General features: G+C 40.9%; 2 protein-coding genes across 7 annotated transcripts in view; one reads left to right on the top strand and one right to left on the bottom strand.

The window, feature by feature from the left end:
- Positions 1 to 1,550, top strand: part of LOC120308186 (aminopeptidase O (putative)) — a 191,825-nt gene extending 190,275 nt beyond the window's left edge. For 2 of the 4 annotated variants that reach the window (XM_039343883.1, XM_039343881.1), the window contains 2 exons: positions 794 to 929; positions 1,049 to 1,191. In XM_039343883.1, coding sequence (XP_039199817.1) covers positions 794 to 904 — 111 coding nt within the window. In that variant the 3' untranslated portion in view covers positions 905 to 929; positions 1,049 to 1,191. Of the gene's footprint in view, positions 1 to 695; positions 930 to 1,048 lie in introns of all 4 variants that reach the window. The other 2 variants (XR_005556779.1, XM_039343882.1) reach the window with 2 other exon arrangements.
- Positions 1,551 to 5,950: 4,400 nt separating this feature from the next.
- Positions 5,951 to 24,230, bottom strand: part of FANCC (FA complementation group C) — a 68,822-nt gene continuing 50,542 nt past the window's right edge. For all 3 annotated transcript variants that reach the window (XM_039343878.1, XM_039343877.1, XM_039343879.1), the window contains exons 9-15: positions 22,972 to 23,024; positions 14,873 to 14,972; positions 11,632 to 11,707; positions 11,456 to 11,537; positions 10,793 to 10,964; positions 7,018 to 7,218; positions 5,951 to 6,452 (exon numbers count right to left, since the gene is read on the bottom strand). In XM_039343878.1, coding sequence (XP_039199812.1) covers positions 6,309 to 6,452; positions 7,018 to 7,218; positions 10,793 to 10,964; positions 11,456 to 11,537; positions 11,632 to 11,707; positions 14,873 to 14,972; positions 22,972 to 23,024 — 828 coding nt within the window. In that variant the 3' untranslated portion in view covers positions 5,951 to 6,308. The remainder of the gene's footprint in view (positions 6,453 to 7,017; positions 7,219 to 10,792; positions 10,965 to 11,455; positions 11,538 to 11,631; positions 11,708 to 14,872; positions 14,973 to 22,971; positions 23,025 to 24,230) is intronic.

The raw sequence follows: 24,230 nt of genomic DNA, 5'->3' as shown, positions 1-24,230 counted from the left end.
TTGCTTCTGTCTACCAAGAATGAAAAAGCTCCTTATGGGGGGGGGGGAATCCAGATTTAGTTACAGTAGAGAAGTAACCAACTGCTTTAAAAAGTTTGTTATACTTTGTTTTCTTAGCACTTAGATACTAATGTGGTGTATCAGCCCACCCTGTAGGATTTTATATATTTGCCTTTAAAATAAACGTAGCATTTAAGCATTCAGGTTGCAAGTTGTAATAAACTGGACAAATTGCTATTGTTTCTAATAAATGCTCTTTTCTTTTTGTTGGTATGGGAGCTGCCCCATGCCGCACTTGCTGTTCCAGGCTGTTGATGGACCCGTCCTCCGGTGCCTACTGAGCTGATATCAGTTCTGATTTTATATACTGGCTCAGTTCAGCAGGAACAGGAGTCGAGCCCTAAAGCAAAAAACAAAACAAAACCCCCCAAAAATATTTTCCAAGTACACAGATGTCGGTGAAAACTAATGTTTATTTCAAAGCTAGCACAGACTGATATTTTGATGGGAAGCACAAATCTTTATGTGGGTTACCCAGCCACAATCCTGCAGAAAACACAACAATTAAGTATTTGTAGGTTGCGTAAAGGAATTCTTAATTCAAGCAACAAACGCAATGAGTAATCTCTTGAATGCTTTATTCTTCCAATGTTTTCAGAAAGAATAGTTACGAACTTTCTTGTTGTTGTGTCTAGGATATATATTTGAAGAAAACAACTGTGATAATTGCATAGTTAGAAGTTCCTTACACCATTCTGGTGTGATTTTTCCCTTTTGTTATGGAACACCACAGCCTCCTGCCTTCTCAAATTGCACAGAAGCTGACAGGAAACCTGATAGTCACAGAACATCAAATTACCAATGCTGCAATTCTTTCCCACTGTCTGCATTCAAGAAAAATTAGAGTGGCAGAGAAGCCATCTGAAGAAGTGGGTTTGTAAAGAATAGCCATCCCATTTATTACTCTTTGCATGCATTCTTTTTTTTTTTTTTAAAGTATTGCTTCACTGTGATAGAATAATAAGTTTTACCACTGTTTCCCTTACAGGAAAGGCAGAGACTTTAACTGTATTTGTTACCAAATGCTGGTGGTATTAGAATTTCTTTGATTCTGGACATCAAAGGGACGATTATGTTGCTGCTAAAACAATCAGCTGAAAAACATTTTATGCAGAGTACGTCTTTTTGTAGAAGGTGACAGAAACCAGGAAGAACAAGTCCTTCATCTCCCTCATAATAAAATACAATTATGAATGTGGATCCATACAAAGAGCTAAACCCATCAGTCAAGAGAATATTATGTGTAATTTAAATTGAACTTAATGTGTTTTGTTTAATTAAAGTGAGGATTACTGTTATTTTGTTATTGTTTAAGGCCCTCAGTCACACTATAATATAGGCATAGTATTAAGCAGTATCAATGAAGTATTGCTCTCCTGTGCCCAATGCTGACTATAGTTTCATTCAATATGATACAACCTCAATCTGTGAATTTGTATCACTCCCTTTGTAAAACATATTTTGTAAATAAACTGATTATATAAACATTGTGATAGGTTTTTTTTGCTTGAGACATATCTCTGTGTGTATACATGTGCTGTTTTCAAATGTCAGTGGATGTACTAATGAGTTAAAACTCTGCAGCCATGCCCTTGTTAGCTAAGAGGGGAGACACACTCTTACTCATGCATGTATCCAGTCAGAGTAACTCTATTTACCCCTTTTTGCCTTTCAAACCAAAGTAATGTTTCTAAATTTTAATAAGCTGAATTAAACTGCTGGCAGTCCTGGATTCAGCTCTGCAGACATCTGGAGCCTGCATGGCCTCTTACTGAGCTACAGCAATGGCTCTTACTGTAGACCTTTTGATGTATTCAAGAAAGGATCCGAATGATTCTTTGAAAAAAGTTGTGCTCTATTTCACAGGCTTTTGCAAAGGATAATGAAGGAAAAGCAACTCATCACTTTGTTATGCCATTGTGAAGGATAACAGGGGCTGAGTAAGGGAATTCAGAAAGTAAAACACTACAAAGGGAACAATTGCCTTATGATTTAAACTATATTAATGTGATTGTTTTGTCAAATGTAGAACACTACATAACTCCATAAAGGCTGTGGATAGCATATACTGTTATTATTAACAAACCCATGAAGTACAAATAAGAACAATCCACATCCAGAAGAAATATTTGGCTTTTGTAAAAATGTCAATTTTACATTCAAGTAATCTTAAATGTGCATCCACTTCCATCACAGTTCTCCCACGTAAAAAGAGACCTTTGTTGACTTGTCTGGATATTGCTAATTAATCCCCTTTAATGCCAAAGACATCAGACACACATACAGTAGCGTTAAGTACAAAGTAACAATTCTTTGATGATCACAAGATCAGTTAATGTACCTTTAAGTTTAGATAAGATTAACTGAATGCCAGTGACATCTCCTTCCTTTTGTTTGGTATTTTAATTCCATTATATGCCATGTTTTGAGTTCTGAATAAGAATTCAGGTTGGCTTCTGTCTGATATAAAAATAAGACTATATAACCTGCTATATAATCTGAAGAATATATAAAGTATTAAACAACAGATAGTCTTTAGTGCAGGGGTTCTCAACCTTTTTAATGCCGCGACCCCCCAACCGGTCGTAAGCCGAGGACTACTCAACCAGTCGTAAGTCGAGGACTACTCAACTGGTGCAGCACTGTTTGCAGAATGGGATTTTTGGCAGGCTCAGCAGGGCAGAGACAGCCTGGACAATTCCTATTGGCTTTTGAAAGCCAATAGAATTAGACTCTATTCAAGAGAGTCTATTCTATTGGCTTTCAAAAGCCAATAGAATAAAAGGGAGTAGCACAGCTAAGGAAAAGGGGGAAAAAATGGCAGACTGCGGTTTGGCGACCCCCGTGAAATGGTCGTTCGACCCCAAATGGGGTCCCGACCCACAGGTTGAGAACCACTGCTTTAGTGCTTTTGTATATGGACCTGTGTATCCAACCTAATGCATGAAAAATGTGTGACAATGCCCACATTCTTAATCCAAATGCAGGCACATATAAAAGTGCAGACGTTAAGTTTTCCTGTCGTTCTTCTCATGCTGTGGTAATGATTTTATTTCTGTAGTGTTCTTCTTCCCAAAAGGAGCCCAAGGCAGTCTGATGGATGGATTATGGAGTGGGTATCAACTTCTAGAATCACCTATATAGATTTTCCCAATGACAATCTGTCCCTAACCTGGGGCCTCAGATTTTCCAACAGATGTACTCATTGCCACTGTGCTGCTGGTTGCTTTTTTCTTCTCCCCCCCCCCCCTTTTCCATTATTAAAGCATACTCCAAAGAGCTAGGTCTTCATGTATCCAAAGTAGGCTAATATGAGTCTGGCCATTATTTTTCATTAGCCAATTAAAGAGAAATATGATTAATAATGAGAGGCTTAATGTGAAAAAGTCAAACCTTTAGCAGTTTCTAAAGCGATTTTTTTCTCTCAATATTTTATTATTGCTTAAAACAAAATGATAGTCTAGGGAGAAATCAGCTACTGAAGGATTGCCACTTGCCAATTGAAAGTTGGTTAGGTTGCTTGTGGGTTGGCAGGATGGCAACGGGGATGCAAGACTTCAGTCACAGTTGTGGTGTCTGTAGAACGTTGGCCATTAAAAGGGCCTAGTCAGTTTGAGTATACTTAAGCCCTTTAGAAAGAAGCTCAAGGACCTTTAACATCTTTTATAGACTCAGACAGTCGGTTGAAGGAGTACAGCCAGAAAAAGCAAGGGAAACTCTTCTGGCATTTGGTATTAAATGGACCACCCCTGTGCAAATTCCCAGAATCAATGTTAAGATATCATTTAAATTGCAACTATGAATATGCCTTTAAAAAGGGGAGGAGGAGTGGGTGTCAAATTTTCAAGCATTAGGCAGCTTGATAGGAAACAGCATTATATGTATATGTGGTTCTGCATTAGGAGTAACTGAGGTACCTCATAACAGGCTGTTTTTCTAACTTTCCATAAAACGGCAATCCAAAAATGCACCTTGGGTCCATTAGTGATCCAGGAAAGCGTCACAAGTATTGTTGCAAGAAACAGTATTTTCTAAAATGAAAGGGGGGGAGAAAAGACTGTTATAATCACTATGTTGAAATGAATGATCTCCTTTAGATTTAGAAGATGATGTTGGACTACGCTACAAGTAGTCCTTGATTTACGACCACATTTGCAGTCGGAGTCTTGGCTGCTAGGCAATGTGGTTGCTTAACTGAGTCACACCCAATTATACAAACTTTTCCCCCCATGGTTGTAAAGTGAATCAGATGGTCGTTAAGCAAATCTGGTTTCCCCTATTGACTTTTGTTTGCCTGAAGCCAGCTGAGAAGATTGCAGATGGCAATCATGTGACCCTGGGATGCTACAACTGTTGTTAAATACATGCTGGTTGCCAAGTGCCTGAATTTTAAACATGTGATCGTGGGGAGAGGGCAACAATTGTTCAGCTCATTCCTAAGATGCTTTTTCCAGTGCCATCTTAATTTTGAATGGTTGAGGATTAACTGTAGAATGCTGAACACATGCAGTTCTACAACAGTCACATAATTTATTTTCAGGAGTAGGAGGAGCAGATCCTAATTTGGCAAACATATTACATAGTTTAAGGGACAGAAAAAGCCCTGTATTTCCTATAGTAGTGTGAAAAATTAATTTTTCTTAGGTTTAAATGGCTAGTTGCCAGAATAGAAAATAATAATAATAATAATAGTAAAGTTGGAAGGGACCTTGGAGGTCATCTAGTCCAACCCCCTGCTCAGGCAGGAAACCCTACACCATTTCGGACACATGGCTGTCCAGTCTCTTCTTAAAAACTTCCAGTGTTGGAGCATTTACTGCTTCTGGAGGCAGGTTGTTCCACTGATTAATTGTTCTCACTGTCAGGAAGTTTCTCCGTAGTTCTAGGTTGCTTCTCTCCTTGATTAATTTCCACCCGTTGCTTCTTGTCCTGCCTTCAGGCGCTTTGGAAAATAGCTTGATTCCTTCTTCTTTATGGCAGCCCCTGAGATATTGGAATACTGCTATCATGTCCCCCTTCGTCCTTCTCTTCGTTAAACTAGACATACCCAATTCTAGCAACCGTTCCTTGTATGTTTTAGCCTCCAGTCCCCTAATCATCTTTGTTGCTCTTCTCTGTACTCTTTCTAGAGTCTCAACACCTTTTTTGCATCGTGGTGACCAAAACTGGATGCAGTACTCCAAGTGTGGCCTTACCAAGGCATTGTAGAGTGGCATTAATAGATTCCCATTTCTGATCATTAAGGTTTTATATAAATTAGAGATCCAGAACATCATACTTCAAAAACACCAATTACATAGTGCAGGGGGCAGAATAGCCAGTTTGTATATACTCAGCAATCAAACCCTGATGTATCTCATGTTAATCATTTATCGTAGTTTAATGTTTGTGGTTCCTGCTTGTTTTTGGAACTCATCCTATCCCTCAAAAAGCATGCTGGCGTAAGAATTCCATTATTCCTATGTAGGAGGAGATTTAAATTAGAAGCCTTAAAGGAAACTTCTAAAAATCCAAAATGCATAGTTTACAGAAAGTATGTTTTTCTTGTGCATTATAAAAAAATGTGAGAGATTTCCAAACAACTCTTCTGTTTATGAGATTGAGATTCTTAAGTTGCAAATTGGGAGACATCCTTGTTAAGTACAAACTTTTAATACAGGTTGTTAGTTCTGCTATGAAAGGAGGATTTTTTAAAAAAAAAAATCCAATTTTTAAAATTGCACAAATCTTTCCTTGGCAGTGTTCCATGTCTGCAGCTCAGAAAAGGTCTATGGTCCATGTAGCCCCAGGAAAGGAAAATACGTTTGCTGACTAATGCCACTTTAACAAAATATGATATTTGCTTCCTGTTGAAGAAAACAAGTTAGAAGAAACACAAGTAGGTGTTTGGTCACTGATCTAATGGAAACATTTAGTTCAAAAAAACAACAACAAACCACCAATAATCATGTGCTTGTAATGGGGCTTAGATGCCACAAAGTGGTATAGCAGAAATAAGATGTTTGATCGGATTGTAAATGATGACATCAATAAAACATGCCACTATTTTAAACATTAAGAAAAAAGAACAGCTTTACAATGCACTTTTGAGTAACTTTGAACAAGATACTTCTGCAAATGCAGAAAAACCATGAACGTCATTATTATACAGTTTGTAAGTAACAGTTTTATCTTCCAATCTCTTTCAGAAAATGCCCATTGGAAAACAGCTACTTTCTCTCTTTCTATTCCATAATTCTGAATAAATACTAAGCACCACATCGGAATTCCTGGAGCAGATCATTTCCTAGCTTTACAGAGCATTGATATTTCACTCCAAGTTGGCTGGCTGTATTTGAAATACGGATAAGAAGTCCAGTTACTTCTGGGATTTCACCACCTCTAGCTAGAATCTGAAAGAAGTTGAGGGAAAAAATAAAAATAAATTTAAAATTAGAATATTACCTTATGGCACAGACAAACATTGTTCTGCTCTCTAGCATGCTAGATAGCTCACAGATATTCACAGACCAAAAGAGAAAGCAAAAAATTCTAAAAACTCATTCATTAAGAAAAGAACTCAAAACAGGTATATTAGTGATTTCTGAAGAAGTGTTTGTTACTGCTCTGCCCACCGTGGAGGGAACCAAAATTACTCCGCAAAGAGGATCTTCTGCTAAATATTTTCAAGAGCTGAGCAGCAGCAAAACATGCCTAAACACAGGACCTTTTTAAATTAAACCCAATGAAGGTTAAAAAAAACATGAGTGTTGTATAGTCAAAACCAGTTAATCGTTTAAAATTACTAGATCAGATTACAATTCCCATTTCTGATCTATGATTACTATTTTGAGTGATGGGAGGTATAGCCAAACACATCAATGAAGTACCGCGTGGAAAAATTGAAACATATAAATGACTAAGTTTTTTCAGTATGGGAATTGTAATATTCTGCTATTAGGGGGAAAAAAAACTTACGTATGTAATCAATTCCCTGGCTACGGTGTGTCCGTTAGGAGTAAATAGCACAAAGCTGATAATCAGATGCATAACAACATGTTTAGCTGCAGAATGATTTACACTGGTTTTGCTGCTTAATAAAGTTTGTAGGTCTGCAACAGAAATGGTTGGCATCCTTGAGAGGCTTGTCAGATAGTCACATACAGATCTAGCTTCTACCTGTTGACAACAATTGGAAGGAATCAAGGGTTAGCTGAAGAATAAAAGTCATATTCATTTTATGAAATTTGCAGAAAAGTACAGACTGGATTCGTAAGCTGATAATGGGAAGTAATGAGAGTGGAGAAGGGGAGTGGGCCAGAAGAGGAAAGATACAAAATATTTTTTTTAATTGTCTCTTTAGCCTTGAAAAACTAAAGCACTGCAGGCTGTGATCCAGAATTTGATCCATGTCTCTCTCTCTCTCTCTCTCTCTCTCTCTCTCCCTCCCTCCCTCTCTCTCTCTCTCTCTCTCTCTGTGTGTGTGTGTGTGTGTGTGTGTGTGTGTGTGTGTGTGTGTGTGTGTGGTAATAAAAGGAAGTGGCAAAATCCACAGAGCAGAATGAAGGTAGATTGTTATATTGTGGGGAAAAGAACAGAAAGTTCTTTGAGGGCTCACCATAATACTACAACTACAAATCAAACTCCATGCAATTTGACCTCTTCTGATAAAAATTTCTGATAGGAATTCAAGTGTTTGGCTTCCTCCTACTATTGTTGTCAAAAGTTTCCCTCCACTCCTTTTCACCTCTTCAAGCTGCCAGAACAAACAGTTTCTGGAGCCAAAATGGAAGCAGAATTTGATGGTCTGTGCATTAAAGGAAATTATTGGCCAGATAGAACTTAAAATATTTACTACATAAAAGCTATGTCAGGGATGGAAAAGAAATAAAAAACAATATGCTGCTGACCTTTAATTTTAAGCAAATGATTTCCTTATTCACATCTATTTACATATATATATATCAAAGTTATTTTTAAACACACAATGCACTCCTTTTCTATTGTCAATCATTGCATAGTATTGCATGAAATGTGCCCAAAGTTAAATATTTACATATATAACATAGTTATCCTTGCTACCATCTAATATAGATTCTTGGTAACTATAACATAAAAACACAATAATAACATTTGTAAAATAAAAACAACAATCAAAACAGGCAAAACCAAAGTCCAAAAGGCAGCTGGTATCAACCCTTAACCGACCTATGAGAGCCAGCTTGGTATAGTGGTTAGGCACCAGGCTAAAGACCAGGAGTCTGTGTGTTCTAGTCCTGCCTTAAGCTTGCAAGCCAGCTAAGCAACCTAGAGGTTATAGTGGCTGAAATCTACACGTAGCCCTCTGAATTTTTGTGACCTACTTTTCTCAAGAAATAAGGTTATTCAAGGAAAGCCAGAACAAGGAAGTAGCCAGCCACTGGTTTTTTGAACTTTTGAAGAATGTAAAAGAAACCAACTAGATCAGTGTTTCTCAACCTTGGCCATTTAAAGATGTATGGACTTCAACTCGCAAAATTCCCCAGCCAGCATGGCTGGCTAGGGAATTCTGGGAGCTGAAGGCCACATATCTTAAAATGGCCAAGGTTGAGAAACACTGAACTGGATTCATGGCTAGATTCACTCTTGGAGTTTGCATTAGTGGGCAAAATACATTTAGACCTGGCAGCAAGACCAAAGCCATGGATCAGCCTTGTTGAATATCTATTTTATCCCAATCCACTAAACAGGATAGAATATAACCATGTTGCTCAGAAATAATCATGGTTAACTCAATTATCACACCAATTATTCATAACACTAGTGTTTATAGAAACCTAGCTTAAATACATACATAAATTTTAGTTCCCTGATTATCCTGGCCCACATTCTCCAAAGGGACAAGAAAGACCAACATTAATTGACAGGATAAGAATTAACAATGGTATTGAAGGTAGAATATACTGTATATTATTTATTTTCTCTATAAAATGTTATGTAGAAAACACCATGAAACAACCAAAAGCAAGCAGGCAGATCATAAAAAACAGTGGCAATTTATCTCGCTTCTTTCAAAGGTAAATTTTCTGAGTAAATTTTCTGAAATTTACTTTCATGCGACATTCAAATAGAATTGTTGTGTCCTTACACTAACAAAAAGTAGCCTTGCTGTAAGAGCCAAATATCTGAAATTCTTGATACAAAGTACTCAGATAATATAAGTATTTACAAATCTAACTTTTAGCTCAATATTATTTCTATATCCAGTAATTTACACAGAAATTCATTTCTAAATTTAATTTTCTATAAAGCTTCTCATGTTTCATGGTGGCAGTTTCATTCTGTTGTCAAGGATTAAATATTTCCTTTTCTTTGTGGAAATTGCTGCAGACTTTTCTTGGGAGGGGGGGGTTAAACCCTTTTATCCTTCATTTCTTTGTGTTGCATTTATGTTGCAACTATAGAAAAAGAAGTGTGGGATGGAAACTATTTACTGTAGAATGTTAAATTAGGATATGAGTAGCTACAAAAATTAAAGGTGTAAACAGAAGCTTGATAACAATTTAATGAAAGAGGACTTGGGAAGTAAAGGAAATGACAATTAGCATTTATAGAAATCACAAATATTTTGTGGTGCCATCTGTTGTGCTATTTTCCACCAGCCAAAGTCCACCTTAGATTCTGTTACTAATCATACCTCTTTTGCAATTATATATTTGATACTACATTTCAGTAAAGCTGCTCCCATTCAAGGAGACCTTTCTATGCATATTCTAATGTATATTAAGCATAGATGGCATAGAAACCAATCAAAGCATAAATATTAGTAAGTGTTGTGTAAGCTATCCTTGAGAGAAGCAACTGGAATGCTCAATTGTCATCACTACATAGATCACCTGAAAAATGCTCACAGCAACTTGACTGACTTAACTGTTCTTTGGCCTTGAGTCAATGGACCATCCAATTCTCAGCTCTATTGAGAAATGTGAAAGAGACAAACTAAGGAGAATATTTTAATAAGAATTTAGGAGAGAGAAAGAAAGCAAAGACAAATACTCTGCTTTAGACCAGTGTTTCAGTTGTATAGTAGGATGTAGGACAAGTAGTCCTTGAATTATATCTATTTGTTCAATGACTGATCAACATTACGATAGTGCTGAAAAACATGGACTTACAACTGACCCTCAAACTTCTGACCATTGCAGCACCCCTGTGATCATGTAATCAAAATACTGGCCAACTTGCATTTACAATGCCCCCTCCCATCTTTGTCATCTTCTTTGCTTCCTCCCCTCTGCTGGGCTTGGCAACTCTGGCTTCCCTCAAGGACTATGACCTCTGTGCCTTGTATCCCCACCTTCTCCTCCAGATAACTCGCCAGGCAAGAACATACTTTCTTCATTAGTAATCATTATAGAACTACCCTCTTATTACTAATACTCAAAAGTCACACAATGAGACTCTCAAAAGCTATAAAACCTTCTCACTAAATAATTTAGAAGAACTGTCAGAGAATATAGTTGGCTGAATACAAATCTTCATGGATCTTAACACATGCCAAGGGACTATGGATACTTTGTTAGGCCATCTCATTCTCATTCATCCAATCCTTTAAGCCACTCTTACTTTTTATTCCCGAAGACTGTTCCAGCCTATAAAATAAAGCTAATGAAGAATGCTTTAGCAATGATTTCTGAGCTGTTTTGCAAGCATTGTCGCAAAAACATCTTTGTTTTTCAAAACATCATATATTACCATGGCTAGAACTTCTTACCATTATTTGAGTTCTCTGCTGATTCACGTTGTTTGGAGTATAGTAAAATACCAAAAGCCACAACAAGTTAGAGGAATCTGCTTGTGACAACAGCAACTGCTTTGCTGCAAGATCAGCCCATTCTCCAAAGTGAATCAACAAAAGCCAGTTGTTGAAGGCTTCATCCAAAGACCTGGAATAACACCAACATGTTTATCAACCTTACCTTTCTATTTACAGTGGTACCTTGATACACATCATTAATTGGTTCCATGAGTACTACACACCTTTTTCCCATAAGGAATAATGTAGTGAGTCACAAGGCAGCCAACACTGACAATTCTAGCTTGTGTGTTGTGTACCAAACAAGTACCAGGACATGGGCTGAATACCAAATTCGATGAGTTTCAAAGCAGTTCAGTACCAAGGTACCACTGTTATTGGAATATGACTTAAGTTCTTAGAAGGCTCTAAACTGAAACTATTAAGACTAGCCAAGTTTTTTATTTGAAGAAGATCAATGGGAATAGTAATATGCAATAGTGCTAATTTTACACTAACAAAAATAATGCATTGAAAATAAGTTTGTTTCCCATACATGTAGCAAATTACAAAAAATGATCGCTCACAAGCTAAGACAATCTTTAAAAAAGTAGAAAGGAAAGCAAGTCCATTGCTACTTACTCAGAGCCCTTGACTTCTACTGTTGTTTTGAGCATTCCAGCAAGGTGGTCTAAATGCTGATATAGACTATTACCAGGCAAATCTAAAGAGAAATGTATTAAGCATACTTGATGCTTACTGAACTCACATTAACTCAGTATTAATGAGTAACATGAAAAAAATGTAAGTGAGCTTACCTGAAGGAGCTTTAAGGAAAGCCATCACAAGTGAGTGTGGATTATGAGGAAAATAGGCCTTCAGTGGAAATTTATGCTGAAATGAAATTATTATTATTTTTAATTCTAGTTATCAAGGACCTAAATCAATTTATGAGAATCTTTAAAATCTGCCATAAGAGAAGATATGCATCTAAAGCTAAAAACTACTTTCTGTACTTAAAATACATGCACAGAAATAGGTTCTTTAGAAGAGACTGTATAATTGGCTATTCTGTGACAAAAAAAGGCTTTCTACAGATATGTAGTGGCATGGGATAAGAAAGCCTATTTTACTATGCAGCTTCTTTCAAGTAATTTTCTGCATGATTTGGGTTATAAAGTCTACAATCAGTAACTGAAACTCACCATGGTTGGGGAAAGCTACTTTAATGCATCAGTATCCATTTCATGAGAAACAAAAGATATCAAAGCTCACAATTTTCAATACAACCATTGGAATCCATGTGAACTACCTGATTAATAAAAAATAATTCTGCAACGGGGGGGAGGAGAGGAGAAACAGCAATAATTGTTTAGAAATCTCACTTCAAATATTTCCCGAATTAGGGTAAATGAAAAAACCCTGATACGTATGACTCATTGGAAATACAGAGAAGTACATGACTGGATGAATAAATTATACTTCCTTATTCTGTAACATATGTAAATCAAGATAAGAAATCATAAAGGTTTTTTTGTTAAATGAAAGTTGTGAAGGAATTACTACTTCACTGAAGATACTTGTAAGGCAGCAAAAAATAATTTCTTCAACACATGATTATATTACTTAAAGAATTCATTTCATAAATGGCTTTTAAGAAGATTAAGAAAGCTTCATCTTTTATCAATGATTATCAAAAAGGACAAATTTTTCAATACCTGATGGGAGGAAACAAATCATACTGGGGGGGGGGGAATTATAGACACAGACATCTTAGCCTATATCAGCAAAAAAAATTATTTTCATTCATTCTGTCTTGATTGTACCAAATGATAATCCTGCAAGCAAATATGCTTAGTAAATATTAAAATATAAGATAATACACATTAAGAAGCTGGTAAAAGCCATGATGAAATCTGTGCATCATCCAGATATCACACAAATTTGCATTATTAAGTGATTGGACCAGTCATGTCATGATGCAAATGATATAATTACATCGTATGCATAACTATGACCTGTGTATTGTCACTTTCCCACAAGTCTCTCCTCATGGATACCCATGATTGCATAGATGATCTCTTGATCTAAATGTATTAGGAAGCTTATGTTATGCTGTTAAGGCACATGCTAATAGTTTATTCATAGTTTAGGAATGTCAAATATTTGTGCAGTATTATATCAATGATGGCGAACCGTTCAGAAGATGCCTAACTGGTGTGTCATAGACAAACATCTCTGAACAAAAGAGAAATAATTCTCTACTCCCTCCCCGCCAATCTAGGCCACTCTGAACAACAGCACTTGGCAGCAGCACCAAGGCTGGGCCTGAAATGGAGCCCAGGCTTTGACTTCAATCCTAGGTACCACTACTGCCACTCAAAAAGGCTGTTTTGCACCATTCCCCAAAGCACGCAAGCCTTGGGGACAGGTAGAATTGTCTCTGTGGCCTAGCGTTCCCCAGGATCTTTTGTGCGCTGCTTACCTTCAGGCGGTGTTTTCTTTCTGCTGATAGCCCCTACCTGAGGTTCTTTGAGGCCTTCATTCTTAAAGCAGCTAAGAGAATGCTCTTCCATGGCCTCCATAGCCTCAGAAAAGCATGATTTTCTTATGATTTTTGAGACTCTGGACTCTGCACAATAGCACTCCCCATTCTCACATGGCCTCTGTAGTCTCCAAAAATGACATGAGAACAGGCATGCTTTTGAGAATAGTTGTTATCAGGTGTTTGTGAGCACGGATGTGTCTACCCAAAATGTTCATGACATGTCATCTTTGATACACATCATAGTTTTGCCATCACTGACCCATACTATGGAGATGGACAGAACTCAGTCTGTTCAGGACTAAAGCGTAAACAAATAAAAAGCCAGAAAGCATTCCTGTCTGCCTGCATACCATACCAATCCCAGATTTTTCCCTAAATTGTAACAGTAAAAGTAAAAAATTGCTTAAATAAAATGCCAAAACATATTAAATTATTAATATTTAACATATTAAAAACAGCTTAACAACAAAGCACATAAATAACAAAGTGATTAACACAGTTGGCTTCTGGCCATTTAAAGGGTGTGGAATTAAGTTTAAGTTCTCCACCCAGCCACCCCATTCATGCCAAGGCAGCAAAATTTGCTGCTGCCATATAAGCAAATTTAATGGGTGTGGCACATATACATATTAACTTAGACAGCTGCAATTTTACTCCTAATTCATACCTTTGGAACTCAAAAAGAGATTTAATTACAATGCTAATTAGAACTAATTACTGCATCATTTGCAACATGAATAACTACTGACCAATTGATCTCCCTCACAACATGGAAAAACCACTGGAGCATTTACTAAAGGAAATTTTTGAGCAGAGAAATATTAAAGTATTTGTGTGGCCCAAACTTAAATTTTCACAGCTACTTTAACTGACTAAAGCAAAAAGGAGCACTTGTAAAGTTATTATAGAGAGCAATACAAACCAAAGGAAATGCCAAATGAGGTTAGCTATGAACCAATGATGTGTTTAGTTGTTTGTTATGTAAATCCAAGGAACAGAAAAGGTCATCTGAATGCAAAAAAAAATTAACATCTTACTTCATATTAAAACAGATAGCTGTGTTTTATCCTAAATCAGACATGTCAAACTTGCGACGTCATGTGACGCCACGCAATGTATGGGCGCGGTTTCCTGGTGACGGGTCCGGCACACGGGCCGGCAGTTTGACACCCTTGCCCTAGTTGATGGACCAATAAGATTTTCTGTAAGTTATAAAGATGCATCTAACGTTTCCACAACATGCTCAATTACATCTGCACTGAAATATATAGTGAATATTGATGTTAGCTAAGTAACATGTAGATTGAAAGATATTTATTGGTTTTGTGTCTAATTTAAATTTGATATAATTTAAAATTCTGAAATGGATGTTACCAACCATCTACTGCAATCTAAAGGTATTATTTGGGTTGATATACTTGTCCACTGATCTAAACTTCAAAATGATTCTTTTGCCCTAAATTTTGAAGCGTTTCATTTTTTAAAAATAATAAGAAAGCAACTTGACTAACCTGCTTATTATTCTCATGGTAAGCTTGAACAAAGCACTGTGTAAACACCTGCATTACAATCATTATTTCTTGAGCTCCAGCAGTTTCCAGCAGGGCATTCCTGAGCAGTGAAAAGTTTAATTACGACAGGTCAGATTATGAGTATGCCAATCACACAGTCGCTAATTGAGAGAGGGAGGCAAAAAAAAAAAAAAAATACCCAAACAAGAACATTCTTCCCATGCCTCAAGCTTTGGGCTTAACTCATCTAGCTTTTAGACCGCATGGGAAGTGAAGAAAACCCCAACTTCATTTTGCTTGTCCTTGAATATGACTATATTAAACACCTGTCTATTACTGCCATTAGAACAAATCCTTCTGATGATGTTGGAACATTGTTTTTCAACTACAAACCATATGATTTACTATATCTACTATAATTGAAGTACACAGTTAAGTTTCTTAGTTACAAAATCTCACACCAGAATATGTTTTTAAAATTAAACAAATAGTGAAAATGGCAATAGAAAACATTCCTGTGCATTCTGTTACAATATTCTTTCATTTTCCTCAATCCCTAATATGCTGGCTTTGGAAATTGGAAGTATAATTATTTAATGAATCAATAAGTATGTTTTTGATGTGAAACTCCACAAATCCCATCGGCAATTTTATATAGAAACGATGAAGGTATTGGATAAACTGTTTTACCAGCCTCACTAATTTACCAGTTTTTCCAATTCTGTAACTTTGGGAAAAGAAAAGAACTGATTCTAGTGGAAGTAACCATTAAGTCAGTGTTTCCCAAACTTGACAATTTTAAGGCATGTGGACTTCAACTCCCAGAATTCCACAGCCAGCGTTGCTGGCTGTGGAATTCTGGGAGTTGAAGTCCTCATGCCTTAAAATTGTCAAGTTTGGGAAACACTGCATTAAGTGAACATAACAGAGGGAAGGGGAAGAGTAGAAATCTTCGTATTTACTGAACAAGAGTTTGCATTTCTAATCCCCAGTTCCCCAAAATGGCTGCTATCAACATTCTATACGGTGTACCTTTGCTCAGAAGGTGATCTGCTTCTAATCCATTCATTCAGGCTGAGAGTTTAAGAGTCAAAGAGTCTAATGATCAATAAGAGGTGCCTTAACCACTTAAATTAATTGCAAAGGAAGAGCATTCCATCAAAATAATCTAGGGAATGGGATTATGAAAGTCCCTGCTAATAAATCAGCTCTCTTCAGCTGTATACCTTATCTAATTTCCATAGAGAGATAAATAACTAAAAGCAACTTTTCTTTGTGCTACAGAATTAGCCATTTGTTTCAGATTCTCAGTATTTTAATTATAAATAATATATATTCACCTTTGCATACAATTTGATTCCCACAATATCAGAGAGACACCAATGCAATTTTCTCTGAAATATTGTGAAGTTGTCTGTCACTCCCTTTTGGGGGGGGGGATTATGTTTAAAATAATCCAGTCTAGTCTTCAACTCTTAGTTTTCCATCTAAGTCCTGTCAGGTCAGTTCCTAATTAGTTTCTGAATGGAACAAGGCCACCCTGATGCAATTAAATTCAATTGTTTACATTTTTATTTAAGTAATAGCAGAATATAAGGTAAAGTCAATCCCAAAAACAGTGTTATAAAAGAATCTGAAGCAGTTTTATGAAAAAGAACCATTGCAAAAATTCATCAAAAAAGTTCTGAGGCTAACATGTGAAAAGTAATGACTCCTGGTTAAGATATATTAAAGATCCCCATATCCATATACCTATACATACACACATATATACAAATCTTGACATGTAATAATTCATTCTCCAGCATGATGTGTAGAATCCACCGGTGGGTAATCTCAGCCTTCCTGCTCAGTTGAGACTAAGTCAGAAATCTGCCACGCCTCCTTCTGGGCTGGACCTTACCCAGTTTTTGACTTAGTCTTAGCTCAGCAGGACGCAATTATTCTTGGCTCCTCTGAACACTAGATTAGGTTAAATTAATCAAATTGATCAAATACTTAATTCCAAATTCACCTTAATTTTGACAGGATAATTTGGCTCCAAATTGATAGAGTTAGCTTGCAGCTGACTGCAGCCTCTGCTCCAACGAGCCTTGCAGGCTCCAACCGAGCAGGGTTTTTTTTCCATCCTCGGACTCATAGAGGCTACACCTAACCCTGATCCAGCTGATCCAGGAGATACGGGGGTTAGCCTTACCTGGATGATCCCCCACGGAGCCTTGGGAGACCGGACAGCCTTGCTGAAGTGCGACGTTGCCGTGAGGCTTCTGAAAACCCAGACGACCATCCGGATCTCAGTGGAGGCTGTGCAACGATCGAAACAGCAAGTATCCGCCTTTTCAGCCTTAGAGTGAGGCAACAGCCTTAAAACGACAGGCAGAGCTCCCTCAGGGTCTCCCAGGACAGGGAAAGCCCGGCTTTAATTTTGGCACGGCCGCCATTTTGGAGAGCCTCACAAAGTGCGGCTGCCATTCTGAGAGCCTTGCAAGGCCTCATTTTCACCATTCAGACTTCTATGCCATAATCCAGGCTCTCCTTTTATCCTGCCGTGACAGGCATGGATCGGGGGGCATACTCCAGCATTCTATTCTCCCACGATACTTCCCCCTGCCCAGAGTGTTTGTCAGGCCACAAAATCAGTGGGCGGCCGCCATTTTGAATTCCTCGGACAGCCCTCGGCCATCTCAGAATAATTGGCAGGCCTTTGAACCTTTTTGTAACAAGACAGCAGGCCTTTTTCAGAGGCATCACAGAGTCTTCGAGGCTTAAGGTCTGGGCCAGAGGGGATCTATTCAGAGCACACATCACCTCTGCAGGGCCTTAACCTTTGATCATTGATATCCACTCATGAGAGGGGGAATTTTATTAGACTCCACCTGTCCCATTTAGCCGTGTGGCGCTGTGCTGCAAGGCCTAGCAGATAATTCTAGGTGATTATCTGGCTGTCAGCCATTGCTGTTGCTCAGAGCGCGGGGTTTCCCTCTCTGACAACCAGATCTGCGTTCCTACCCTCCCCTGGACATCTCCTACCTGGAATATCCAGGTGGCAATGGCAGACAGTGTAACTCCTCAGCCATCGCAGGGCTCTTCTGCCCCCCCCCCCGCAGAAAAAAAGCACAGATCCTCTGATTTGGAAGCGGGGGGAAGGAAAACAACTAAGGCAAAGGCCTCGTCCACCAAGAAGCCCTCCAAAGCTGCTGAGAGAGAGGCCTCGAGGAGACATCAGGCGCTGGAGAAAGAGTTCTCCAGAGCTCAAAGGTTCACCTCCAGTGGAACAGAAGTGGTTTCCTCCGTTCCACTGGACCGCTCACCATTTGAGCCTCAATTCGGCCTCCCCATGATGCCCCCAGGGGGAAACTGGACAGGTTGGTCCCCCTCCCCCCCTCTTGCAAACACTCAGGGAATTTTCCCCTCCCCCACAACACAACAAGGCCCAGAAGCCACATATACTCCTACAGCAGCTGGCATCCACCCAACAGACCAACAGCGCACGTGGCCAGACCATTTTCAGGCCTTTATGCACCAGGCCTTTGCACAATACATGGCCTCCTCCATGGGTCAAAGGCCTTTGCAGATGCCTCCTCCTCCTCCGGCATCTCTGCCTCAGACAGGACCTGCCCTGTTTCCCACTTCGGGCAATTCTGACACTTCCTCCCAAGTAGGAGAAGATGACTCTGTGGACTTTGAAACTTCAGACATACCCATGTCAGAGAACGAGGAGGCAGCTCCAGATCCGTCCCTGGCATCTGGCCTATTTGACCCTTCTCTATTCAGGTCACTGCTCCTGAAGGCCTGTACTACAGCCAACATCACTACGGAGCAGGAGCCTAAGCTGGCGGCCACAACCGCCCAGGACTCGAACCCTCTGTTCTAAGATCGGTGGTCTGTTTCGATTCCCTGCCCATCTTTCTTCCACAGCACGGTGGAAAAGCAATGGTCTTCCCTGGGCACTCTTCCATCTCCCAGCAGGACCGAGAAAAAGCTTTTCAACATCTCTTCCTCCTTCTCTTCCCTCCTGGAGGTGCCACTCGTGGACACTCCCTTAACCTCCTTGTTTTCTTCATCCACCATTCCAGGAGACATGGCAGAGGCCTTGAAAGCGGAGGAGAAAAGATTCGAATTTTCCTTCTGCAGAGCTCACCAAGCCTCGGCGTGGGCGGTCAAGGCGGCGACATCATCATCCTTTTTCAACAGGTCGTCCATCATGTGGCTCCGCGAGCTCCAGGCGCTTATTCCCCCTGGCCAGGTGCGAGCACACCAGACGTTGGGCAAATTAGTCACAGCATCTGAATATGTGGCGGACGCATCGCTCCACTCTGCTAGGTACTCTGCCAAATCTATTGCGGCCAATGTCTTGTCCTGCAGACTTCTTTGGTTAAAGTAGTGGCGGGCCGATCTGAAGTCCAAGTGGCGCCTGGCGACCACCCCTTATAGCGGCACGCATCTCTTTGGCCCAGTCCTCGAGCCATATCTAATAGAGGGAAAGGACAAGCTCAAGGTACTTGCACACCCCTCTAGGAGGGCGGACAGAAAACCACAACAAGATTTCCATAGGCAGCCCTTTCGTACCAGCACCACCTGGGATTGGAGGCAGCCCTTTCAGGCCGGGCAGTCCTGGGATTGGCCCCGGAACTCTAGATCCTTCCCCCCTAGACAGGATCGCCAGCAGGACCGCCAGACCCCTAGAGCCAGGGCCCAGTACCAGACCAAGCAGCCATTTCAGCCCTCTGGAGGCCATCCATACAGACGGAACAAGTGACGCCAAGGAGACCTATCCCATAGGGGGTCATCTGTTCCTATTCAGCGACACTTGGGGAGGCCACCACCACAGACTCATGGGTGATAGACACCATATGATATGGCCTTGCCCTGGAGTTTTTATCCATATCTCCAGGGCGCTTCCTAGCGTGCCCCAACACGAGAAACACCACCAAGACAGGACTCATGTCCATGGCCATCTCCCACCTACTAGAGATAGAGGCCATCGAGCCAGTGCCCACGGAACAGAAGGGACAGGGGTTTTACTCCATTCTGTTCGTGGTACCGAAGGCCTTGGGGGGCTGGAGGGCGATATTGGACTTGAAAGGACTAAACTACTTCTTGGCCTACAAGCAGTTCAAGATGCAGACTCTCAAATCCATCCTGGCCAGCATCAGGAGGGGGAATTTCCTTACCTTCACATCCCAATCCTGCCCGAACACTGCAATTCCCTTCGGTTTTGCTACGCACACTGGCATTTTCAGTACAAAGCGCTCCCGTTTGGCCTTTCCTCGGCTCCACAGGTGTTCACGAAGATCTTAGCGGTATTAGCTGCCCATCTGAGAATGATCCCGGTGCGCGTACAATGCTATCTGGACGATATCCTTATCCAATCCCGCTCCTTCCATTCGGCTCAGTTGGACCTGGAAATCACCATCAGGACTCTTCAAGCTCATGGATTCTCTGTGAACTTCCAGAAGAGCCATACGGTCCCTTCATCTCATCTCCTTCACCGGGGGCAGTTATAGACTCAAATCTGTGCGAGGTCTTCCTTTCCCAGGAACAGCGGAACAGCATCCGGACCCTTATCCACCGTGTTCGGAGAGAGAAGGTAGTCCCTCTAGTCCAACTGTCTCAACTGCTGGGGAAGATGGTCTCCTGTATGGGGATCGTTCCATGGGCCAGGCTGCATTCCAGAGAACTCCAGTGGTTCCTTCTCCCCTTTCAGAAGCGGAACATGAGTTCTTCCACCAGGAGGGTGAGGGTCCCACGCCAGACACTGTCATCTCTTCTGTGGTGGACCTCACCGGCAATGGCCAAGGGATCCCTCTTCAAGGAGCCTGCCAGGCTCAACTTGACCACAGACGCCAGCCTGTTTGGCTAGGGCGCTCACCTCCAGACACATCTAGCCCAGGGTCAATGGTCCCGTTCAGACTTGAGCCACAACATAAACTGGCTAGAACTCAGGGCCATTCACCTGGCACTCCGCCACTTCTCCACCATAGTAGCGAGGCAGCACTTACTGATACTGACAGACAACGTGGCAGCCAAGGCACGTGAACAGGGAGGGAGGGACCTGATCCAAGTCCCTTATGCTCGAAGCCCACAGCCTGGGCTCTTTGGCAGAGGCCAATCTAGGATCCATCAAAGCAGAGCACATATCGAGGGAGGCGAACCATCAGGTGGACTCCCTGAGCAGGTCTATGGTGGACCACTCAGAGTGGCGCCTGGACCCAGTTCTGTTCAGGGAGATCTCGGACAGATTCAGCCAACCCCAGTTAGACCTCTTTGCCTCCCCAAACAACACCCAACTGCCCAGGTACTTCACCAGGTTCCCATCCCCAGGGGCAGAGGGAACAGATGCTCTTCACAGTGAGTGGCCCAAGGGGTTGCTGTACGCATTCCCTCCCCTCCCACTGATTCCGGCAACCATCCGCAAACTGCTTCAGGAGCAGCGGAGGTCATCTTGGTTGTTCCACACTGGCCGAGATGACCGTCATTTGCTGACCTCGTGGAACTTTCAATCTCACCGACATGGAGGATCCCTCCAGATTGTATCTCCTTCAGCCAGGGGGCCCTTCAACACCTGGATCCCCATTGGGTCCAGTTAGCTGCCTGGCACTTGAGGGGAGAAATTTAACTAGACAATCCTATTCTTCCAGGGTGATCTTGATGATCCAAGCTTCCAGACGCCCCTCGACTAATAGTATATATGATGCCACGTGGAGGAACTTTTGCCTGTGGTACACTAAGCACCAACTCCAGCCTCTTTCTGTCACCATTCCCAATATTTTAGATTATCTGTTGGAAGGTATGGATAAAGGGTTAACACCTAGCACTATCCGCAGACAAGTAGCGGCCTTGTCCACAGTGCTTACTTGTGACAATCTGGTCCCTTTAGCCCAGCACCCAGTAGTAAGCGCCTTTCTCAAGGGGGCGACTAACGCCAGACCACTGGCGGTTCGCTGCTACCCCTCTTGGGATCTTCCACGAGTACTACAAGCGCTAGTCTCACCACCGTTTGAGCCTATCCAATCTTGTTCATTAAGACTCCTTTCTCTGAAGGTGGCCTTTCTGATTGCAATCACGTCAGCCAGGCGTTTCGGAGCTGGCTGCCCTTTCAGTTAGGAGTGACCTGTATACCTTTTATGAGGACAGAGTGGTCCTTCGGTTAGATCCATCCTTCATCCTGAAGGTCAATACCTGGTTCCATAGGACCCAAGAGCTAGTACTTCCGGACTTCTGTCCCAATCCATCGCATAGGCTGGAAAGACAGTGGCATAAGCTGGCCATACGCAGGGTTCTGCGTTATTATGTGAAACGAACCTCTGCCTTTCACAAATCAGAGGACTTGTTTGTGTCATTCCAACCCTCTTCCATGGGTCAGAAGGTTTCCTCTTCGACCACTGGAAGGTGGATTAAGGCATGCATTGCCCATGCCTATCTCTCTCAGTCCCTACCGGTCCCTGGACGCATTACTGCCCACTCCACTCGCAGTGCGGCTACGTCAGCGGCCTGGTCTACCCAGGCATCCATTGAGGAAATCTGCAAGGCGGCAACTTAGTCCTCATCTTCTTCCTTCATCAGACATTACAAGCTGGACAAGTTTGCCTCTGCAGATGCTGTTTGGCCGGAGGGTGTTACAGCAAGTAATTTCTTCTGATGGGACACAAGCCCAGAATATTCCCCCCCCCCCGTAGGGACATGAGCGGCTTTGGTATGTCCCACCGGTGGATTCTACACTCATCATGCTAGAGAAGGGGCGTTGTCTTATCTGAACGCCTTTTCTCAGCATGATGATGTAGAATCCACACCCACCCTTAAAAGCCGTCTGGGCCTGTGTCAAAGTAGGAGGAGCCAACGCGCCGGACTTCGTCATGTTTTGCTTCGCCTTGGTCAAAAACTGGATAAGGTCCAGCTCAGAAGGAGGTGTGGCAGATTTCTGAGCAGGAAGGCTGAGATTACCCACCGGTGGATTCTATATCATCATGCTGAGAAAAGGCATTCAGGTAAGACAACGCCCCTTCTACCACATATGTATCTATCATATTCAAACAACTGCATATGATTTGATCATTTTAAATAGTTCTTCCTCCCACATAAATTACATGCAAACTTACTTGAAAATTTCATCAATAGTTCTGAACACAGCTGGATGACATGCAGCTTGATGCTGCAAAAAAAAATTGAGTAATTTAGAATCTTGTAGGAGAAAAAAGTCATTGTTTTCAACAATAAGAAAGAAAATGAATTGTAATTAGATTAGTTTAGCCTTACCACCAAAAAGTATTTTTCCTCCCAAATTGTGACTTTAAAAGGCCAATGAAGCTGGCAGTAATAATAATCAAATATATCTTACTAAGTACATACATACAAAATGAGAAATATGTTTAGCACAAAATAACCCCATTCAAAATGTTCATTTTATTATGAACTATGCTTCAATTGAATAAGACGTTCAAGGATGTCAATGTTTTGTGTTCCACTGGAGCAGAACACGATGTCAAGTTCATAGAAAAAGTGAGAAATTGGAACAAACCATTTCTTTTTGATGATAGGGCTATAGCAGGGGTCCGCAACCTGTGGGCAATGGCCCACTAGAAGGGTGAGAGAGGTTTGCAATTAGGCCGTGGAACCCACCAGTGAGTGCCCGTATCACTTATGCACGCAGTGTGAGTGCTCCATTTGCATGAACTGCGTATAAAAAAGCTGCACATGCTGTTTGCGCAAACCATCCCCTCCCCCCACCCCCCCCAATCGGCAAAGCCGGAAAGGTTGGGAAACTCTGGGCTATAAGCCTAAATGGGATAGAAATCCATGCAGATTGAGACCTGCCATTCAAGCTACAGAACAAATATTGAGAGGGAGAGGGTGCCTACCTGTCACTTGCTGCAATAAAAGTTATTTACAACAAAGGAACTATGATTTTTTAAAAGAAAAATTATCTACAGGTAGTTCTTGGCTAATGAAGGAAATTGGGACAGAACTGTTGTCACCAAGTGATGTAGTTGTAAAGCATAATGTCATGTGACGGTGTTGTTTAGGAATAGCAGTTCTGGCAGTCGCAGTCGCCACTGTTAAGCAAGAGTATAATGTTAATGGATATACAAAGAAAGTAGTTTAAAATCTCAAATCATCATGTTCAGCAACAATGTCTATAGGAAGTTTCTAAGTGTTTTCAAGTACATTTATGGAAAAGTACCTTTTGAACTTCCTTGTTCAATGTGGCAAAGTAAAGGGTTGAGAGGATATATATACAAAGACATGGGAGGCAGAGACTGCACACATGGTCTGCTCTACTCTGTTCAGCAAGAGACTAAACAAGACTTTGCAAAGTTGAACTTAAGATAACCCATACAGTAGTTTCCCTCTTCTAGCC

The sequence above is a fragment of the Crotalus tigris genome, unplaced genomic scaffold, assembly GCF_016545835.1.
Source record: "Crotalus tigris isolate CLP2741 ecotype Arizona unplaced genomic scaffold, ASM1654583v1 scf7180000017881.257975618366:2651188, whole genome shotgun sequence".
NCBI lineage: Eukaryota > Metazoa > Chordata > Lepidosauria > Squamata > Viperidae > Crotalus > Crotalus tigris.
The sequence above is the reverse complement of the archived record's forward strand: the minus strand, read 5'-3'. Positions and strand labels throughout refer to the sequence as shown.